At 33.0% G+C, this 17,042-nt stretch overlaps 2 protein-coding genes across 3 annotated transcripts; one reads left to right on the plus strand and one right to left on the minus strand.

The window, feature by feature from the left end:
- The first annotated feature begins 1,391 nt into the window (after nucleotides 1-1,391).
- LOC108345169 (uncharacterized) lies at nucleotides 1,392-9,234 on the plus strand. The gene is made up of 15 exons (XM_017583752.2): nucleotides 1,392-1,827; nucleotides 2,619-2,713; nucleotides 2,807-2,920; nucleotides 3,570-3,674; nucleotides 3,803-3,874; nucleotides 4,083-4,195; nucleotides 4,340-4,471; nucleotides 5,008-5,076; nucleotides 5,486-5,573; nucleotides 5,690-5,761; nucleotides 5,857-5,957; nucleotides 7,365-7,482; nucleotides 8,284-8,343; nucleotides 8,467-8,577; nucleotides 9,095-9,234. The coding sequence occupies exons 1-15, from the start codon at nucleotides 1,701-1,703 to the stop codon at nucleotides 9,203-9,205; spliced, it is 1,488 nt and encodes a 495-aa protein (XP_017439241.2). The 5' UTR covers nucleotides 1,392-1,700; the 3' UTR covers nucleotides 9,206-9,234.
- On the minus strand, nucleotides 4,512-11,292 carry LOC108344357 (UPF0496 protein At3g19330). Of its 2 annotated transcripts, XM_052867271.1 has the most exons (4): nucleotides 10,226-11,292; nucleotides 9,379-9,465; nucleotides 9,072-9,303; nucleotides 4,512-6,025 (listed from the first exon to the last, which is right to left on the minus strand). In XM_052867271.1, exons 1-2 carry the CDS (start codon nucleotides 11,180-11,182, stop codon nucleotides 9,433-9,435), a joined length of 990 nt encoding a protein of 329 aa, XP_052723231.1. In that variant the 5' UTR covers nucleotides 11,183-11,292; the 3' UTR covers nucleotides 4,512-6,025; nucleotides 9,072-9,303; nucleotides 9,379-9,432. The 2 variants fall into 2 exon arrangements, with proteins under 2 accessions (XP_052723231.1, XP_017438299.2); XM_017582810.2 differs by lacking the exon at nucleotides 4,512-6,025 and having other exon boundaries at nucleotides 9,166-9,294.
- Nucleotides 11,293-17,042: the final 5,750 nt, after the last annotated feature.

Consider the following 17,042-nt stretch of genomic DNA (forward strand, 5'->3'; position numbering starts at 1 on the left):
TACCGGTTGAATGTTCGTTCTTTTGAACTTTCATGAATCTTTGCACGAGGTGGTTAAACGAGATGTTTACTAATGAAAGATGAATGAAAAGTGATATAAATGTGTTGTGGATTATGAACGAGCGTTCCAGGGAGGAACGACTCATGTATGAATATTTGAATTGGTAATGTATGACTGTGGGCATGCTAAGCTAGATGTTCATCCTGATGTTCCGTGAGTACTCGTCTTCACGTAGAGGAGGGTAGGTCATGTGTGGGAACGGCAGGAGGTCCCGTCCTTAGGGGTACTTTGGATGAATAGGACTAACCTCGGGTGGCAGCTGATGAGAGTATTCCAGTTACTACATCACCCGGGTGCACGAACGCCTGTAGCTACACAAATTTCATACAGTCCGGACAGTCAGTCTAGTAATAGGCTTTGTATGATTCGTATGTTGAAGTTCTCTTGTGTGATTGGATTGTTTGAAATATATGTTTATTCGTGAAATTAAATTACATAAGCTTACCCTGTATTTCTGCTGTGTCTTGTTTTGTACGTCCGTCTTGTCGTTGCAATGATCATCCGTGTGGATGTGAGCAGAAGCGGACGCGCTGTTGGAAGATGCGCTGGAAGAAGAAAATTTGGAGGAAGAGAACCTCGTCGATGTTGAAGTTAAGGCCGAACCGTAGGACGTTCGGTTAGTAGTATAGTTTAGTTAGTGTAAGGTGGTCGTTCGATCACCTTCTTTTTTGTTAGAAATGACCGTTCGGTAATTTCTTTTTGTAAACCGTTCTGTCAGGTTTGTACCCCTGTTTAGTTAAATTTGAAACTCTTTTTGTATATGCCGTTCGGCCATAACCGCACGCTTTCTTTAGTGTAAGATTGAACTGATATTTTATTTAATATAATTATTCTATTATATAGTTTATTGCTGTATTTTTGGGATGTTACATGCAACCACGTGTTATTTTACAAAATGAATATTTTTAATAAAAAATAATATATTAACATTTTTTGACAAGGGTCATTTTTTTTTATTGAGTTTAGAGTGTGTCAATATAATAATGAATATGTGAAAAGATAACAAGTGTAATGTGTCAAAATATTGTAAAAAAAAGTGTCAAAAGATCTTTCTCCATTTTAAATAAAAAAGTGATAAAATTTTGTATATATTATTAATAAATTCTTCAATTTAGAAAGAAAAATCCAAAGAAAAAGAATCACATATACTTTTTCTTTTCCCTAGATAATAATGTCCCTATAGTTTATTGCACTAAATTAGAAAAAAAAATAGAAAAAGAAAAGTTAGAAGGAATAAATCTATTTTGAGAATATAGAAGAATGTTTGAACAAATCAATTTGACAATGAGACACACGACACACACGTACACAGCGTATCTTCACTTTACAAACTATGAACAATAATAACCGCTTGGCCATGAACATTTGTGTTTTGTAGACAACGTTGTTGGTGGTGGTAGTTTCATCTCAAACATGAACTTGCTTTTCTATTTTCAATTTATATTTTATTATGACAGAGACATTTTTGTTTTTTTGGTTTATGTGTGGTTGTTGCAGCAGTGTGAAGCATCTTATGCCTAGTTTGCCAAGCATGAATCTTATTCCATAATGTGTTGCGAAGAAACGCTTTGTTTCTTCTTTCTGTGCTTTTGGATATAAATTAGAGTTTCTTTGATTTTTTGGTTTGGTGCAAAAGAAAAATGGCACGTTCAGGTTGGGAAGGAATGCTTCATGATCATCACAAGAAGGAAGTTATTCGGATTGAACGTGAATCTGTTATTCCCGTTTTGAAGCCTCACCTTATCATCACATTGACCAACCTTATCAGTATGTTTCTTCTTCTCTCCTTCCTTTCAATCCCAAACATGTTATTTTCTTAATCCACCTATTTTTACACAAGCTGTCAAATCAGATTGTGACAACAATATCAGATTGTAATTTTAAATGCAGATAGTTGTTGCAGTTTTTTTCTATGTATAGAAATTAAGAGAAAAAGCAGTGGATGAGGCTGCTGCTGCAATATGGTTGCAAAGACCACCAATATCACAAAATAGTGAAGCAGTGATTGTAGTTGAAACTATGATTGTAGCAGCAATTAAAAAAGTTGTTAGCAATTGAAAACCATGCTCTCTGTACTGTAAATTATTGAGTTTAATTTTCAATCTTTGATACAATGATAGTGTAAATCCTTTAAAACTGCAATCGTTTGAAAATATTCAAATATATGACTTAGAGTTTAATTTGTAAGAACTATAAGTTAAAAGGATTTTAATGTGTAAACCAACTAGAAATCATAATAAATATAACTTTAAAGTAATTGTTATTAAAAATACCAAACTTGCTAACCAATGCACCATTCACTCCATGAGTTGTAAAGTAATTTACTAAAAAAGTCAAAAACTATATGAAACATGAGAATCATGATTGGATAACAATATAAATGTTGACTCTGTAAGTGCAATCAATTTAAATTCTTACTAATTAGTTGGTGCAGCTGTGGTGATAAAAGTTTGCAGTTTTTATTCAGATGAAATAATATATGAACAACACCACAACTCTCCTTCAAAAGCTTGATATTCTCTTTGTAGACTTTTGAGTGATTTGGGTATTATGTGCAGAACATAGTGCTGACCGAGTTGAATTTTTGAAGCTCTGCAAGAGAATAGAGTACACAATCAGAGCTTGGTACCTTCTACAGTTTGAGGACATGATGGTATTCTTTTCTTTACCATTTCTTGTGATACAACTAGTCTAGTGATATGGTTGGAAGCCTGATTCTTTTCTCTTACTTTTCTGTGCTTAAAAGCAAATCTATTCTCTCTTTGATCCTGTATCCGGGGCTCAGAAGTTGGAACAGCAGAAGATACCTCGTGAAGAAGTTGATGTTCTTGAACAGAATTTCTTGGCTTACCTTTTCGAGGTATACTTTGGATATTTCATGAATTTCCATTTTCTGCATGTTTCTCTGTGTTAAAAGTGTCACATCAAAATCAATTTATAATATATAAGTGGGTGTAAATCTCACCAAATTAAACTTAAAATTCACTTTTTAATATGATATCAAAACTATGGTTAGAACCTATCCTAACGATATTTGTTGTTCGTTGGAAATGTTGTTCTACTCGTTATTGGACCATCTAAGAAATATAGACATGAAAATGTGGTAAATATTAAAGTATCCAAAAAAATTTTACATCCATTTAACATTATCCTTCGTTATCATTCGCTTTCTCATTTTTTTACAATTACAATTGCTCTATTTCTTTACTAATACAAAAGTTTACTTTTGTTATAACCCTTCAGTCAATGGGTTGTGAAATGGTAATTATTGCTGTCAAACAATATTTTTCCAATTTAAAAAGAAGACTTGACAAGCGTATAATATTATATAGTATATGAATAAAAGTCTTAAATTACTAGAAAGAACTCATATTTTAAAGACAAGCATTAGTATAAGGTGAGTGAAAGATTTATTCATGTTGCTTAGCCTAAATGTATTATATGGTGAATAAGATAAAGCATAACAAAATACTCAAGGACTGATTGAAAAATTCTGTGACTTCACGCAGGTCATGAAAAAAAGCAACTTCAAGATTGCTACTCAAGAAGAGATTGATATTGCTCTTTCTGGACAGTATCTTCTAAATCTTCCCATTACAGTTAATGAATCCAAGGTTTGCAACAATGTTTCTACCTTTTTACTCAATATCCAGGCATAATATATGTGCCTTAAATGGGCCAGATGACTTTGAATGCTTGATTGTGCTGTTAACAGTTGCTGATCTATGTTTTGCTGATGTAGCTTGACAAGGTTCTTTTGAAAAAATATTTTCAAACACATCCACAAGATAACCTTCCAGATTTCCATGATAAGGTATGTCTTTAAATTTTAGTACAAGGGGCACTTATCCACCAAAGGTAAGGTACTTTTGGTGCTGTTAAGAAGAATTGCGCCTATTTACTTTGTGAATCAGAACTACTTATTTGATAGGATGAACATAGAAACATCAATCAGAATTATTTGTTTACTCGATTTTAATATTTTTGAGAGGGGAAAGCTGACATATACTGTTGCTGTGAAGTATATTATTTTTCGACGTGGCATTGGAATTGAGCAAACGACTGATTTCTTTATCATGGAGAAAGTGGACATGCTCATAGCACGGTTTTGGTCATATGTATTAAGAATAACCGGGTAAAGAACAATCACACTGGCAGTTCAATTTTATTAACTTATGTTCATGAAGAATTCATTAGGAAAATCATGGTTTCGGTAGATGCAGCATGGCATGTTTTTTAGGTTATTTCTGCAGAAAACTTTAGCACATGATTCTTGCAGGTTGGAGAAGTTTTTTTACGGAAGGTCAAAAGGGAGTGGGACAAAGGATCCCAAGAAGGAGGATGAATTGGAGTCAGAAGATTATCAGGATGATGTATATGAACGGATACGTCTTGAAAAAATGCCATTGAGGTCTTGCTGAATCTCTTTGTGTGGTGTTGTTGTTATCTTCTTTTCTTTCTGGAGTAGGACTTTTCATACTTCATTCACAACATTCATCCTTGAAGTATGCTTATGGCTGCCTCTTCTTGAAATAAGCATTCACCACTCACTTTGATGTATTCTGCTAATTTAGATTTGTGTAGAGTAAAACCTGAATGTTAGCAGTTTCCACTTTATCAAAGATTTAAATTCTCACCTTCTGATCAATATTAATAATGGTTATTTATTCTAGAATCATCACAGTTACCAGTAGTATGGCATTGGAAAATTCTAAACGTTAACAGTAGTCCTCCAGTATAAAGTTTGAATACAGATTTTTGCAAAGGATTTAGAAAATTATTCTTATTTGTTAAATCTCAATTTTCTATCTAGAAATCCAACTACTCGTTTGTCTGAGAAATGCATGTTGCTTTGTCTCACAACTGCTGAGCTCATGCATGTAAAACTGTTTAAATCTTGAATGTTTGATTATCTTGTCACTCATGAAATTGTTTGCTAATTTTCAGAATCGGTAGTTTGCTGAACAAGAACACAATCCAAGAACCAACATTTGATAGGATAATTGTTGTCTACAGGTAATGCTCAATTGTATCTCTGATCTCTACTATGCTAATTTGTAAAATGAAATTATTTGATTGTATTATATAGACTGAAAATTATAGAACTGTTAAAAGAAATAATAAAAAGTTTGATGAAAATTATCCCTCTTTGTATAAAATTATCAGTCTTTCCTTGCATTTCTGATCTATATGCATGCTATTTTGAGAGAACAAAATCCTTTCATTTAAGACAATGATAGCTATAAACATGTTTTTTTATCATCATCTTAAGAAATACCTAAAAGACTATTCTGAAAAATATCATATAAGTGTATTGTGTGAAAAACAAGGATACAAGTAATGCTTGGATAGAATCAAACAAGATGTAAAAAATCCATGAGTAGTTGTATTCTACTGAATTCTAAGTTGGAAAATGATTCATCAGGCCAGCTAGCACCAAATCAAAACAAGAAAGAGGAATTTATGTGAAGCATTTCAAAAACATTCCAATGGCTGATATGGAAATAGTTCTTGTGAGTTACCTCATTTGTGAATCATCTCATCAACATCCAATGGTTGTGTTATTACCAATTACCTATTCCCCCAAGGTGCATAAGTGATGACTTGGTCACAACTTTTTACTTGACAGCCAGAAAAGAAAAATCCAGGATTGACTCCAATGGATTGGGTCAAGTTTCTTGGATCTGCTATAGTTGGGCTGGTTAGTTTTTCAATCACAGGTTTGAGTTTTTGTGATACAGTGCTTTTGATCTTTGCCATCTTGCACTTATGCAGTTGATATGTTTTTCTTCATAGGCTGCTGTAGGTAGTTCTCTTGATGTGGATAAAGCTGATTTGAGGGTCATTGGTGCTATTCTTTCCACAGTAATTGGATATTTTGTAAAGACATATTTCACGTAAGCATGTTACCTGCTTCCTTCCCTTGGAAATATATGCTTTGCATTTATCAGTTTGAGATTTTCACCTGCATTGCATTTAGTTCAACTACTGCATACCATTCAAGTTTTCTTAAGGCTAGATCAGATATTGGGTGCTCTTTATCTATCTTCGAATCAAGTATTAACTTTTTTTTCTCAAATAGGAGATTATTTTTTAATAATCAATTATTTATTCCAAAAGTCCCCCACTCTATATTTAGATTCAAAAGACACTTCATGGTATGGTTTGACATCACTTAACTTTGAACCATAACATTTATATATAGAATTTAATTGAAAATTTGAATGATTTTTTAAAAACTAAAATTATAATTAATATTGGAATTCATATACTAAAATAAAGTTGTTACTTAAACACAAATATTAATTTTAATATAAATCTTCCTACAACCGAACTAAACTGATAAACAGTGTAGACTCCCAAGACTTTTTCTTTTTTTAAATTTTAATACTTCAAAAATTTAAGCAAAAGTAAATACACCTTCGAGAATCAAAGTTATAGTTTAGTTTTTTTTTTTTTAAAAAAAAAGAAAATGCTTACATTTAACATGAAATCTTCGCCAAATCATCTAGTTTCGGAACGAGAAGATTCTTAATCAAATCAGTTGTCAACTTTGATAAAATAACACATTTAACTCCAGAAGTTAAAGTTTATGACTGAAACTTATGTTATATTATCCAATTGATTATATATATATATATATATATATATATATATATATATATATACATATATGTACATATATATATATATATATACATATATATATATGTATATACATATGTATACATATATATATATATGTATATACATATGTATATATATATATGTATATACATATGTATATACATATATCTATATACATATGTATATACATATGTATATATATATATGTATATACATATGTATATAGATATATGTATATACATATGTATATACATATGTATATAGATATATGTATATACATATGTATATATATATATATGTATATACATATGTATATATATATATATGTATATACATATGTATGTATATATATATATGTATATACATATGTATATATGTACATATGTACATATATATGTATATACATATGTATATATGTATATATATATGTATATATATATGTATATACATATCTATATATATATATGTATATACATATCTATATATATATATATGTAGATATGTATATACATATATATGTAGATATGTATATACATATCTATATAGATATGTATATATATATATATATATATATGTATATACATATACATGCAAAATTCCAAAAAGTATGGATTAACAAGTTCTTGGTAAATGAGTCTATGTCTCCTTTGTGGCTTCTAAATGCTAAGTTCTCATAGGTTCCAACAAAACTTGGTCCAATACCAAAATTTGATTACACAGTCAATGTATGACAAACAACTGGACAGTGGAAAGGGTACACTTCTCCATTTATGCGATGATGTCATTCAACAGGAAGTAAGTGCTAGCTTGATGTGCTTTTTTTAACTACATTTTCTTTTACCTTTTTAAATTATTTCCAATAAACTAGTATACATGATTTTTGTTAACTTGTTTTTGCCATTACACGAAAACAATTATAGGGCTTCAGATGGAAAAACTGTAACTGAAAAATATTTGTCTCCACAATAACCATGTCTGTCTAAAATTGGTCAAAGTTCATATGACCTTGCTAAAGGCATTAAGCGCCAGCTTAAGCATGAAATATCAATTTCTAGTAGATCATGAAGTATTACACTCATCCTTAGGCATCCCCATTACAAATAAGATTAAATGATATTGACTCCAAAGACTAAAATTAGAAAAATGCTTTTTATTCAAGTTACTTATAAACCTAAGTATTTACCAGATTATAGATTATAATTAAACTCACTTTATAAATCAATTTTGCAAGATTGAGTTTCCCATAAGATAGGTTATGTGGCAGAAGTGTTATATGACTAGGGGATTTGTCAGAAAAAACAATTAGATTTTGAGAGGGAATTTGGAATATGTGATAGGGACTCATACTTCAGGAGGAAATTGTGAGAATTTGAAGTATGAAATTAGGTTACATTCTACTCAAACTTAATACGTATATTTTTTAATCTGTTTTAATTGCTACGATTTTACATGACAGAGGCTTCAAGGAACTAAAACGTATATGTATACGCAGCTCTACCTGTTTTAAGTTTTAGGCCAGCTTGTGATTTTGCTGCATGTAGCTATGCACAGGGCTAACATCTAAAAGTCACGCTGATCTTATGATCTTATGTGCAGGTTAAAGAGGTAATAATATCATTTTTTATTCTGATGGAGCAGGGGAAAGCTAATAGACAAGTATGAACATCACTATCAATTAAGCAATCTTGTTTTCTTTACAATTTTTCAATTTTAACTTAGGAAACAAGAGTTTTGTAGATATACTCATTCATATAAGCTATATATGGTAATGTGAATCAGGACCTCGATAAATTGTGTGAGGAACTAATCAAAGACGAGTTTGGGGAGAGCTGCAATTTTGATGTGGATGACGCAGTTCAGAAATTAGAGAAGTTGGGAATCGTCACCAAGGTAGATTCCCTTCCAAAGTGATTATGTTTTTGGTTTGATTAAGTATATAATGCTTCAATACTTCCATGATTAGTTTAATACTTTATGTTATCACTATGTTCGGTACTGGTGATTTTGAAGCCCTGTCTTTTAGCCAACTGCATAAGTCGTTTTATTTAATCTATACACAAGTTGTGTCCATTTTATACATCATAGTAAGTTATATATACCACTTATTTACTTTTTTTCCATCCTATTTCTAGTTAACCAATCAAGGAATAAAAGTTGTGTTTAGCATGATTGAGGATTAACTGATAGTATAATTTTGTTTATTAGACGCTTCAAATGTATATGTAAGAGTACATTAAATGGTAATAAGAACTTTTAGATATCTTGTTTGTGACTTTATGGCTATTTTGTATGTATCTTAAGTAAATATGTTCATAAAAGTGGGAGATGACTTCCATTGTTGTTACCTAAGATGCTTGATCAGAAGATTAAGAATTTTACTTAACTGAAAGCTTTCCTTTGAATTCAGGATGTCATTAACCGATACCAATGCGTTGGGCTGAAACGGGCTAACGAGATCATAGGCACCACCACTGAAGAGCTTGTCCTCAAGGCAAGGCAGGGAAACACCTCTCCTTGATGGTGGTTTGGAATATTTGTCAATAATCATGTTAAGTCCCATAATTTCACTGTAAAACTTCCTCATCCTTTTAAATCATTGCAATGTTCCTGAAACAACTAGTAAACAAATAAAGTCTTGGTCAGTTTCATTAGTATAGTTTTTTGAAATAGTAGGGAAATTGGATCTATTACCTTAAACCTCATAAAGGTGAACCTTCGTGGCCAGTATTTGAGTTTTACATTCCTTCATCCCTTGCCCCCCAGGCTCAAATGTTTATGCTTCAGAAATCACAACCAAGATCAATAGTATAGCAAACATTCCAAGATCTCATGGTCGCGTTTCTGAATAACATCTCAAGTGCAGTTTAAAAAAGATTTGTACAAAGCTTTAAAATAAAATCTATTTATCCATTTAAATATATTAAACCCAGAATGCAGGCTTTGATGTCATTTCAATATCTACTACTATTTTTGTCATACATTTCACAGTTTGATTTACATGACTCTTATTATCATAAAAACTGTAACCCTATCATTATGAAATCTAGCATAGGAGGCACATGGTTAACTTTTAAATAAAAGTTTCGGTCAGAATCTAGCAACATTTTGTGAATTGCATCAAGACTGGTATCTACATATGTCCAAAAATGGACAGAACAAACGCAGAAATGAGAAAACAAAAGAAAAGTGCATAACATCAGGGCTATGATCACTCAAAGGACTTACAAAAGCTACGAAAATAGTATAGAATGTATAACATCAAATGTGTACAACCTGAAGCTACTATAAATAGATTTCCTTTTCTCATAAATAATCACGTTAACATATGTTCACAAAGTTCTTCAACATCAAAATATTATGAAGGCAATGCAAATTAAAACCCTAAAGCAGTATGCATTGGCTAAATAATTGCAATGCAGCTGCAGCTATGAATGAGAAACACAATTTAAAGGGTTGATCACTTGGTTAGGAGTTAGAACTAGGAGTTAGAACTAGAAGTTGAATCAGAGCATATCTCTTGATGAACCAAAAGCCTTGCCTTGTTAATGTTATAAAAGCAGAGGAAAATATGCTCCTCAAGATCCTCGACCTGGTGTAGAAACCCCTGGTGACTCTTCCAGAGCTGCTTGATTACTTCCTCCACAAGATACCTCTCATTCCCCCTCTCCAATCCAAGGCTCACTAATACTTTGTCCCCCTCCACCGCCGCGCGCAGCCGCGACACCAGGGCGTCGATCGTCCCGAGATCGTTGCTCAAAACGTAAGCACATTTGGCAGCAGCATGAAGCTGCCTCAGTCTCGCAAGTTCTCTCTTCTCAGAGGCACAAACCGGCAGAGCAAAACCGGCACCACTTCCAGCAATTGCAACCACAGCGTGCACCGCGGCGGCCACGGTGGCGACAATCACGGCAGCTGCGACCACAACGAGGCAGACGGCTGAGCCGCGGAGGACGCGGCGGGAGAGGCGTAGATTCCTGAGCGATCTGGCGGCGCGTCGGTCGAGGGTGGTTTTGAGGGCGGAGAGGTCGGTGCGGATGGCGGAGAAGGTGTGGAAGTCGGGGATGGGGTTTGGGAGGGTGTGGAAAGGGTGGAAGACGTCGAGGGCGCGAACGCAGTCGTTTTGGGAGGGGTGGGAAGGGTCAAGGGTTCGGAAGAGGTCGAGGAGCGGCGCGTGGAGGGCACGCGCGTGAAGGACGGAGTGGTGGAGGTTGAGGCAGAGGTCAGAGGCAGCTTCAGTGTGTTCAAAGAACGCGGACAAGAGGCGTGTGAGGCTCTCCGGGTTGGAGTGGGCTAGAGCTTGCTGGACGCGCTCGCGCGTGGGTTTGAGGTGGTAGGCTTGGGCCTCGACGTTTGAGCGAATCTCTGAAAAAGACGTGGTGTGTAAGGCGTGGTGGTACTCGTCGGAGATGGTGTTGTTGTTACCTTGGGAAGGGTATTGAATGGTTGAGGAAGAAGGTGATGAGTTGAAGGAGAAACATTTGAGAATTGAAGGCATTTGGTTTTACTGTTAGCAATGAAGTGTATGACAGTGCTCTTCACCAATTTAAGAGAGTGATCATGCTTCTGCTTCTGCTTCTTCTTTTTCTTCTTCTGCAAGAAAGAAGGGAGAGTTAATGTGTGCAAGTAACATAACGGCGGATGGATAATTTTTTTTGTTTGAAAATTAGTAATATTAAGTGTATACTTACCTTTTTTATGTAAGAAGTAGGAGGGTAGAAAAAAAAATATGCAAATTAAATAACGTGCGAAAGAATATATTATATAAATTCTTTTTGAAGATTTAGTTATTATTATTTTAGGAAGTAGTTGAAAGAAAATAGAAGATATAATCTTCATATTTAAAAGAAATTTTATTATTAGAAAATGATATTATTGGATATTGTTACCTATTTTTGGATATAATTATATAATTAATTAAAAGATATTATTATATATAATTAAAAGATATATTAAGATATTATTATATATAATTAGATATTATGGTTAGATAATAATAATATATATTATTGATATTATCTATAATTAATTAGAATAAAAATATTAAGATAGAAGATATTAGAAATTTATCAGAATTCATTAAGTTAAAGATAAATTTTTTTATCTTAGTTGGTTGTTATTATTTATGAGACTTTATTATAAATACAGTATCCTATGTATATATTTTACACAAGAAAAAATAACCACATACATAATTGTCACTATATTAGACACCTCCTATTTATATAGAAACTTTTGTCATTAGAAAAATAAAAAGAATGCGAAAGAGGGAGAGACACCTCCTATCTATATAGAAACTCTGATCATTAGAAAAATAAAAAGAGTGAGAAAGAGGGAGAGAAACATTATTGAAGAGAAGAAAATGATTAACGTTAGTATAAAGAGAGATTTGTTGTAATCCTTGGAATATACATAAAATCTTAGTATTGAGCAAGGCAAGGAGTGTAAGACCTAGATAAAAGAAAAATATCTTTTATTTTTATTTTACAATTTTCAATATTAAATAATTTAATTTTGGTATAGTATTGATGATAAAAGTGTTTAAGAGTTGTATAAAATTAATTACTAATTATTTTTATTTTTATTTTCAAAATCAGTTTAATTATGAATTATATAAATATATTTGCATAAAATTATCGTGTATTCGTCTCGGTGAAGTATGTTGTCTCTGGAGGGAGCTGCGTTCGAATATATTTGCACAAAAGAATTTTTTTATTGATAAATACATATTTTTTTCTAGTAATGTTATTTTAAAAAATAAAAATAAAATATATCTTTTTAAACTTTATTAATAATTAAATAATTAAAAATTCTAAAAGGATAAAATTAAGAATAAAAAAATAATACACAAACATATTTCATTTTTAAGGCAAATAAGTTTAAAAATAAAACAATTATATAAAATAAAATAATAAAATAACTTCTATGTACATGTGGCAGGAAATTAAATATAAATAACAATATTAAATGATTACAAAAATAACTTCTTAGACACTTTTCAACAAAATAAATAAATAATAAAATAAATTTCTTAATTGTACCGTATAGAGTATGCTCTATACCAACTAAGTTCAACCAGTTCAAATGATGTTGGGTCATAACTGGACTAGTGTTTAATTATTATTGGGCCAAAAGTTTAGCAGACAATTAACATAACCAAAGATATATGATTAGAGATATTGATAAAGCTGTTGATGAGTTAATGACAGGGCCAAAAGCCAGGTACATTTAAGTGAGACTCCACTACGTTCTACTTACGTCCGATCAGGAATTAAATATTAAACTGTGATAAACAGTTCATAAAATCGCTCCTAACTTGAGCATCGGAGTGCCTTTTGGAGGTACTCCCCTCATCCAGAGTCCAACCAAACGGCATCCAAAGTCAAACCGAGCGGCACATGCAACTCAAGCATTGGAAAGCAACAAAGCCACGTCAGAAAGGTTAGTCTCTCGATCCTACAAATCCCTACTGAAACATTTTGACGTCCACCGTGGGGATGCTTTTATATGTTAAGATGGATAACATGAATATTCCAAATGGTTTAGAAGTATAAATTAAATCATATAATATAAAGTGAATTTTGTTAAGATATGCCAAATATTCTATTAAAGGATATTAGGCAATCAAATATTATGTTAGTTATAATTTAGATATGATTATAATTTGTGCATATTTGTGCACCTGTCATTCCTTTAATAGATGAAGAATTATAAGATCCTTGAATGTATATATATGATACTCTACTCTTTGAAATAATACATCAGAATTATTCTTTAAACCTTTTATTATGGTATCAAAGCCATGGTTAGAGCCTATCCTAGCGAGTTTTATGTGGACATTCTATTCTTCTATTCCACCCGTTATCGGGCCGTTATCGGACCACCCAATTTCTACCATCACGAACGAGATGTCTATACCTCGGTGTGAAGGGGGTATGTTGGAAGTCCCACATCGACTAGAGATAAGGCTAATTTATAATATATAAGTAAGGTGCAAACCTCATCTTACAAGCTGGTTTTGTAGGGATGAGTTAGGCTTAAACCCACTTTCTAATATGGTATCAGAGCCAACACTGATATCCTCTACGATATAGGAATCAGTGCTTTTTTCATTGAATATTTTTGATGGCTTCTTTCGATGACAATCAATCGGAGAAACATGATTCTGGAACTTCCGCTGATTCCAAGAGTTATATTTCTACTGCTGCCGGATTTGTGACCAAGTCAGGTATATCTAACTCTGCCCTTAATCTTTCTGTTGTTACTAAGGGTAGTAATTGGATAATTGATTCGGGTGCTACTGATCATATGACTTGTGATCCTCATATATTTACTAATTTTTCCTCTAATTGTTCTAAAACTGTTATTATTAATGTCAATGGGGTCTCATCTCCTTTTGAAGGTATAGATACTATATCCCTCTCACCCTCCTTATCGATTCCTGATGTTTTATTTGTTCCTACATTAAACTGTAATCTTATCTCCGTCAGCAAGTTAACCAAATCACATTCTTGTGTTGCCTTGTTTTACCCAACCCATTGTCTTTTTCAGAATATCCATTCCAAGGAGAAGATTTCTAGTGGTAGAGAGAGTGAAGGACTGTATTATCTTGAAAATGTCTCACAATCAAACCATAAAAAAGGATTGACATGTCTTGCGAACGATCACATACAAGATAAAAACAAAAAAGAAATTTGGTTGTGGCATACACAGTTGGGACATCCCTCTTTTGGTTATTTAAAAAAATTATTTCCATCACTATTTCATAAATGCAATATTTCTGATTTTTTTTGTGAAACTTGTGTTTTGGAAAAAAATCATCGTGTTGTGTTTCCTTTAAGCAATAACAAAACTGATTTTCCTTTTTCATAAATTCACACAGATGTTTGGGGCCCTGCCCTGCAATCTACACATAATGGAAAAAAGTGGTTTATCAGTTTTGTTGATGATTGTACTCGGGTAACCTGGGTATATTTGCTTAAATATAAAAGTGATGTGTGTGATGTGGTTCGTTCCTTCTATCATTTGATTGTTACACAATTTAACACATCTATTACGGTCATTCGATCAGACAATGGAGGGGAATATTTTAAGACTGAATTAATAGAGTTCATGAACTCTAAAGGCATCTTGCATCAAACTACATGTCCTTATTCACCACAACAAAATGGAGTGGCTGAGAGGAAAAATAGACATATGTTAGAGGTGACAAGATCACTTTTGATAGATGATAATGTCTCATCTCATTTATGGGGTAAGGCTGTGAGCTCTGCCGTTTATTTAATTAATCGAACCCCTTCTAGTGTTCTTAACTTTAGAAGGCCTTTTGATGTGTTGTCTGATCATTGTATCCTTCCTCCCATAGTTTATTTACCACCTCATATTTTTGGATGTGTTTATATGTTCACTTACACCCACATCAACGTACAAAGCTTGAAGAACGAGCGATCAAATGTGTTTTTGTTGGGTATGGATCAACTCAAAAAGGTTATCGTGCTTACCATCCACCATCAAGGAAATTTTATATTTCTATGGATGTGACATTTAATGAGCATGAATTTTTTTATGTTGATTCTCCACTTCAGGGAGACAATGAAAGTGAAGTGCATAATCATGATGTTGGTATGTTTGATTGTGAAGATAAATTATTGTGTGAGGATCATTCTTCAAGAAGTGAACCAAACCTAAATATGGACCCTTCTTTTCTGGATAATACAGTGTCTTCTGATCATAACCAATTGGCTCAATCTTCTCCATAGGTTCAACTTGACTCTTCAGAGGTACCTTCTGATCCTATCTCTGATAATACTAATTTAGATGAAATTGATGATGGAATTGATTCTTGTCTGCGTGAGACCACCACCACACCAAACACTGAGTCTACTATTGTTCAATATATTCTTCCACCTCGTTCTAACCGTGGTCAACCTCCAGTTAAATATGAACCAGACCTTCAAGCCAAAGTTAAATATCTCATTAGTAAATATGTGTCATCTCACAGGTTATCTCAATCATATGCATCATTTGTATCTCAATTATCTTCAATTTCTATTCCTAGTAATGTACAGGAAACTTTGGCAGATCCTAGATGGACTGAAGCAATGGTTGAGGAAATGACAGCTTTAGAAAAAAACAACACTTGGGATCTTGTGTCCTTACCAAGAGGGAAGAAAACTGTGGGCTGCAAATGGGTCTTTATAATTAAGCATAAAGCTGATGGAACTATTGAGAGGTATAAAGCACGACTTGTGGCTAAAGGTTACACTCAGTCTTATGGTGTAGATTACCAAGAGACGTTTGCACCAGTAACCAAGCTCAATATTGTGAGAATACTTTTGTCGCTAGCTGCAAACCAAGATTGGCCTCTTCTACAATTTGATGTGAAAAATGCTTTCCTACACAGAGAAATTTCAAAAGAAATTTATATGGATTCTCCACCAGGCATGACTGATTCAATTGGAATGAAGGTTTGCAAATTAAAGAAGGCTCTATATGGATTAAAACAATCCCCAAGAGCATGGTTTGGAAGGTTTACCAAGTCTATGAAGGCTTTTGGCTATAGAGCAAGTAACTCTGATCACACCTTATTTTTTAAGAGAGGAAAAGGAAAAATTACAGCTTTGATTATATATGTAGATGACATGATTGTTACAGGAAATGATCAAGATGAGATTTCTAGTTTACAACAATACCTCTCATCTGAATTTGAGATGAAACAACTTGGAAACCTCAAATATTTTTTGGGTATTGAAGTAGCTAGATCAAAACATGGTATTTTTCTGTGCCAAAGAAAATATACTATTGATTTACTGTCGCAAACTGGGCTGCTTGGGAGTAAACCAGCTGATACACCAATTGAAAAAAATCATAAACTCTTTCAATGCTCAAATTCAGCAACCATAGACAGAGGAAGATATCAAAGGCTGGTAGGAAAATTAATTTATTTGTGCCATACACGTCCAGATATCACCTATGCAGTGAATATTGTTAGTCAATTTATGCATTACCCACGGAAGCTTCATATGGATGTTGTTGAAAGGATTTTGAGATATTTGAAGTCTGCTCCTGGAAAAGGAATTTTGTTCTCAAATCATGAAACTTAAAGGTAGAAGGGTACATCGGTGCAAATTGGGCAGGTTCAAAAAATGATAGAAGATCTAGCTCTGGATACTTTACTTTTGTAGGAGGGAATCTTGTAACTTGGAGGAGTAAAAAACAACATGTAGTAGCAAGATCTAGTGCTGAAGCAGAATTCAGAGGCATGGCACTAGGTGTATGTGAACTTTTGTGGATTAAAAATGTGCTATCAGATTTGGGCTTTAAACAAAATGAAGCTATGAGTTTGTACTGTGACAATA

Source organism: Vigna angularis, chromosome 8, assembly GCF_016808095.1.
Source record: "Vigna angularis cultivar LongXiaoDou No.4 chromosome 8, ASM1680809v1, whole genome shotgun sequence".
NCBI classification, from domain to species: domain Eukaryota; kingdom Viridiplantae; phylum Streptophyta; class Magnoliopsida; order Fabales; family Fabaceae; genus Vigna; species Vigna angularis.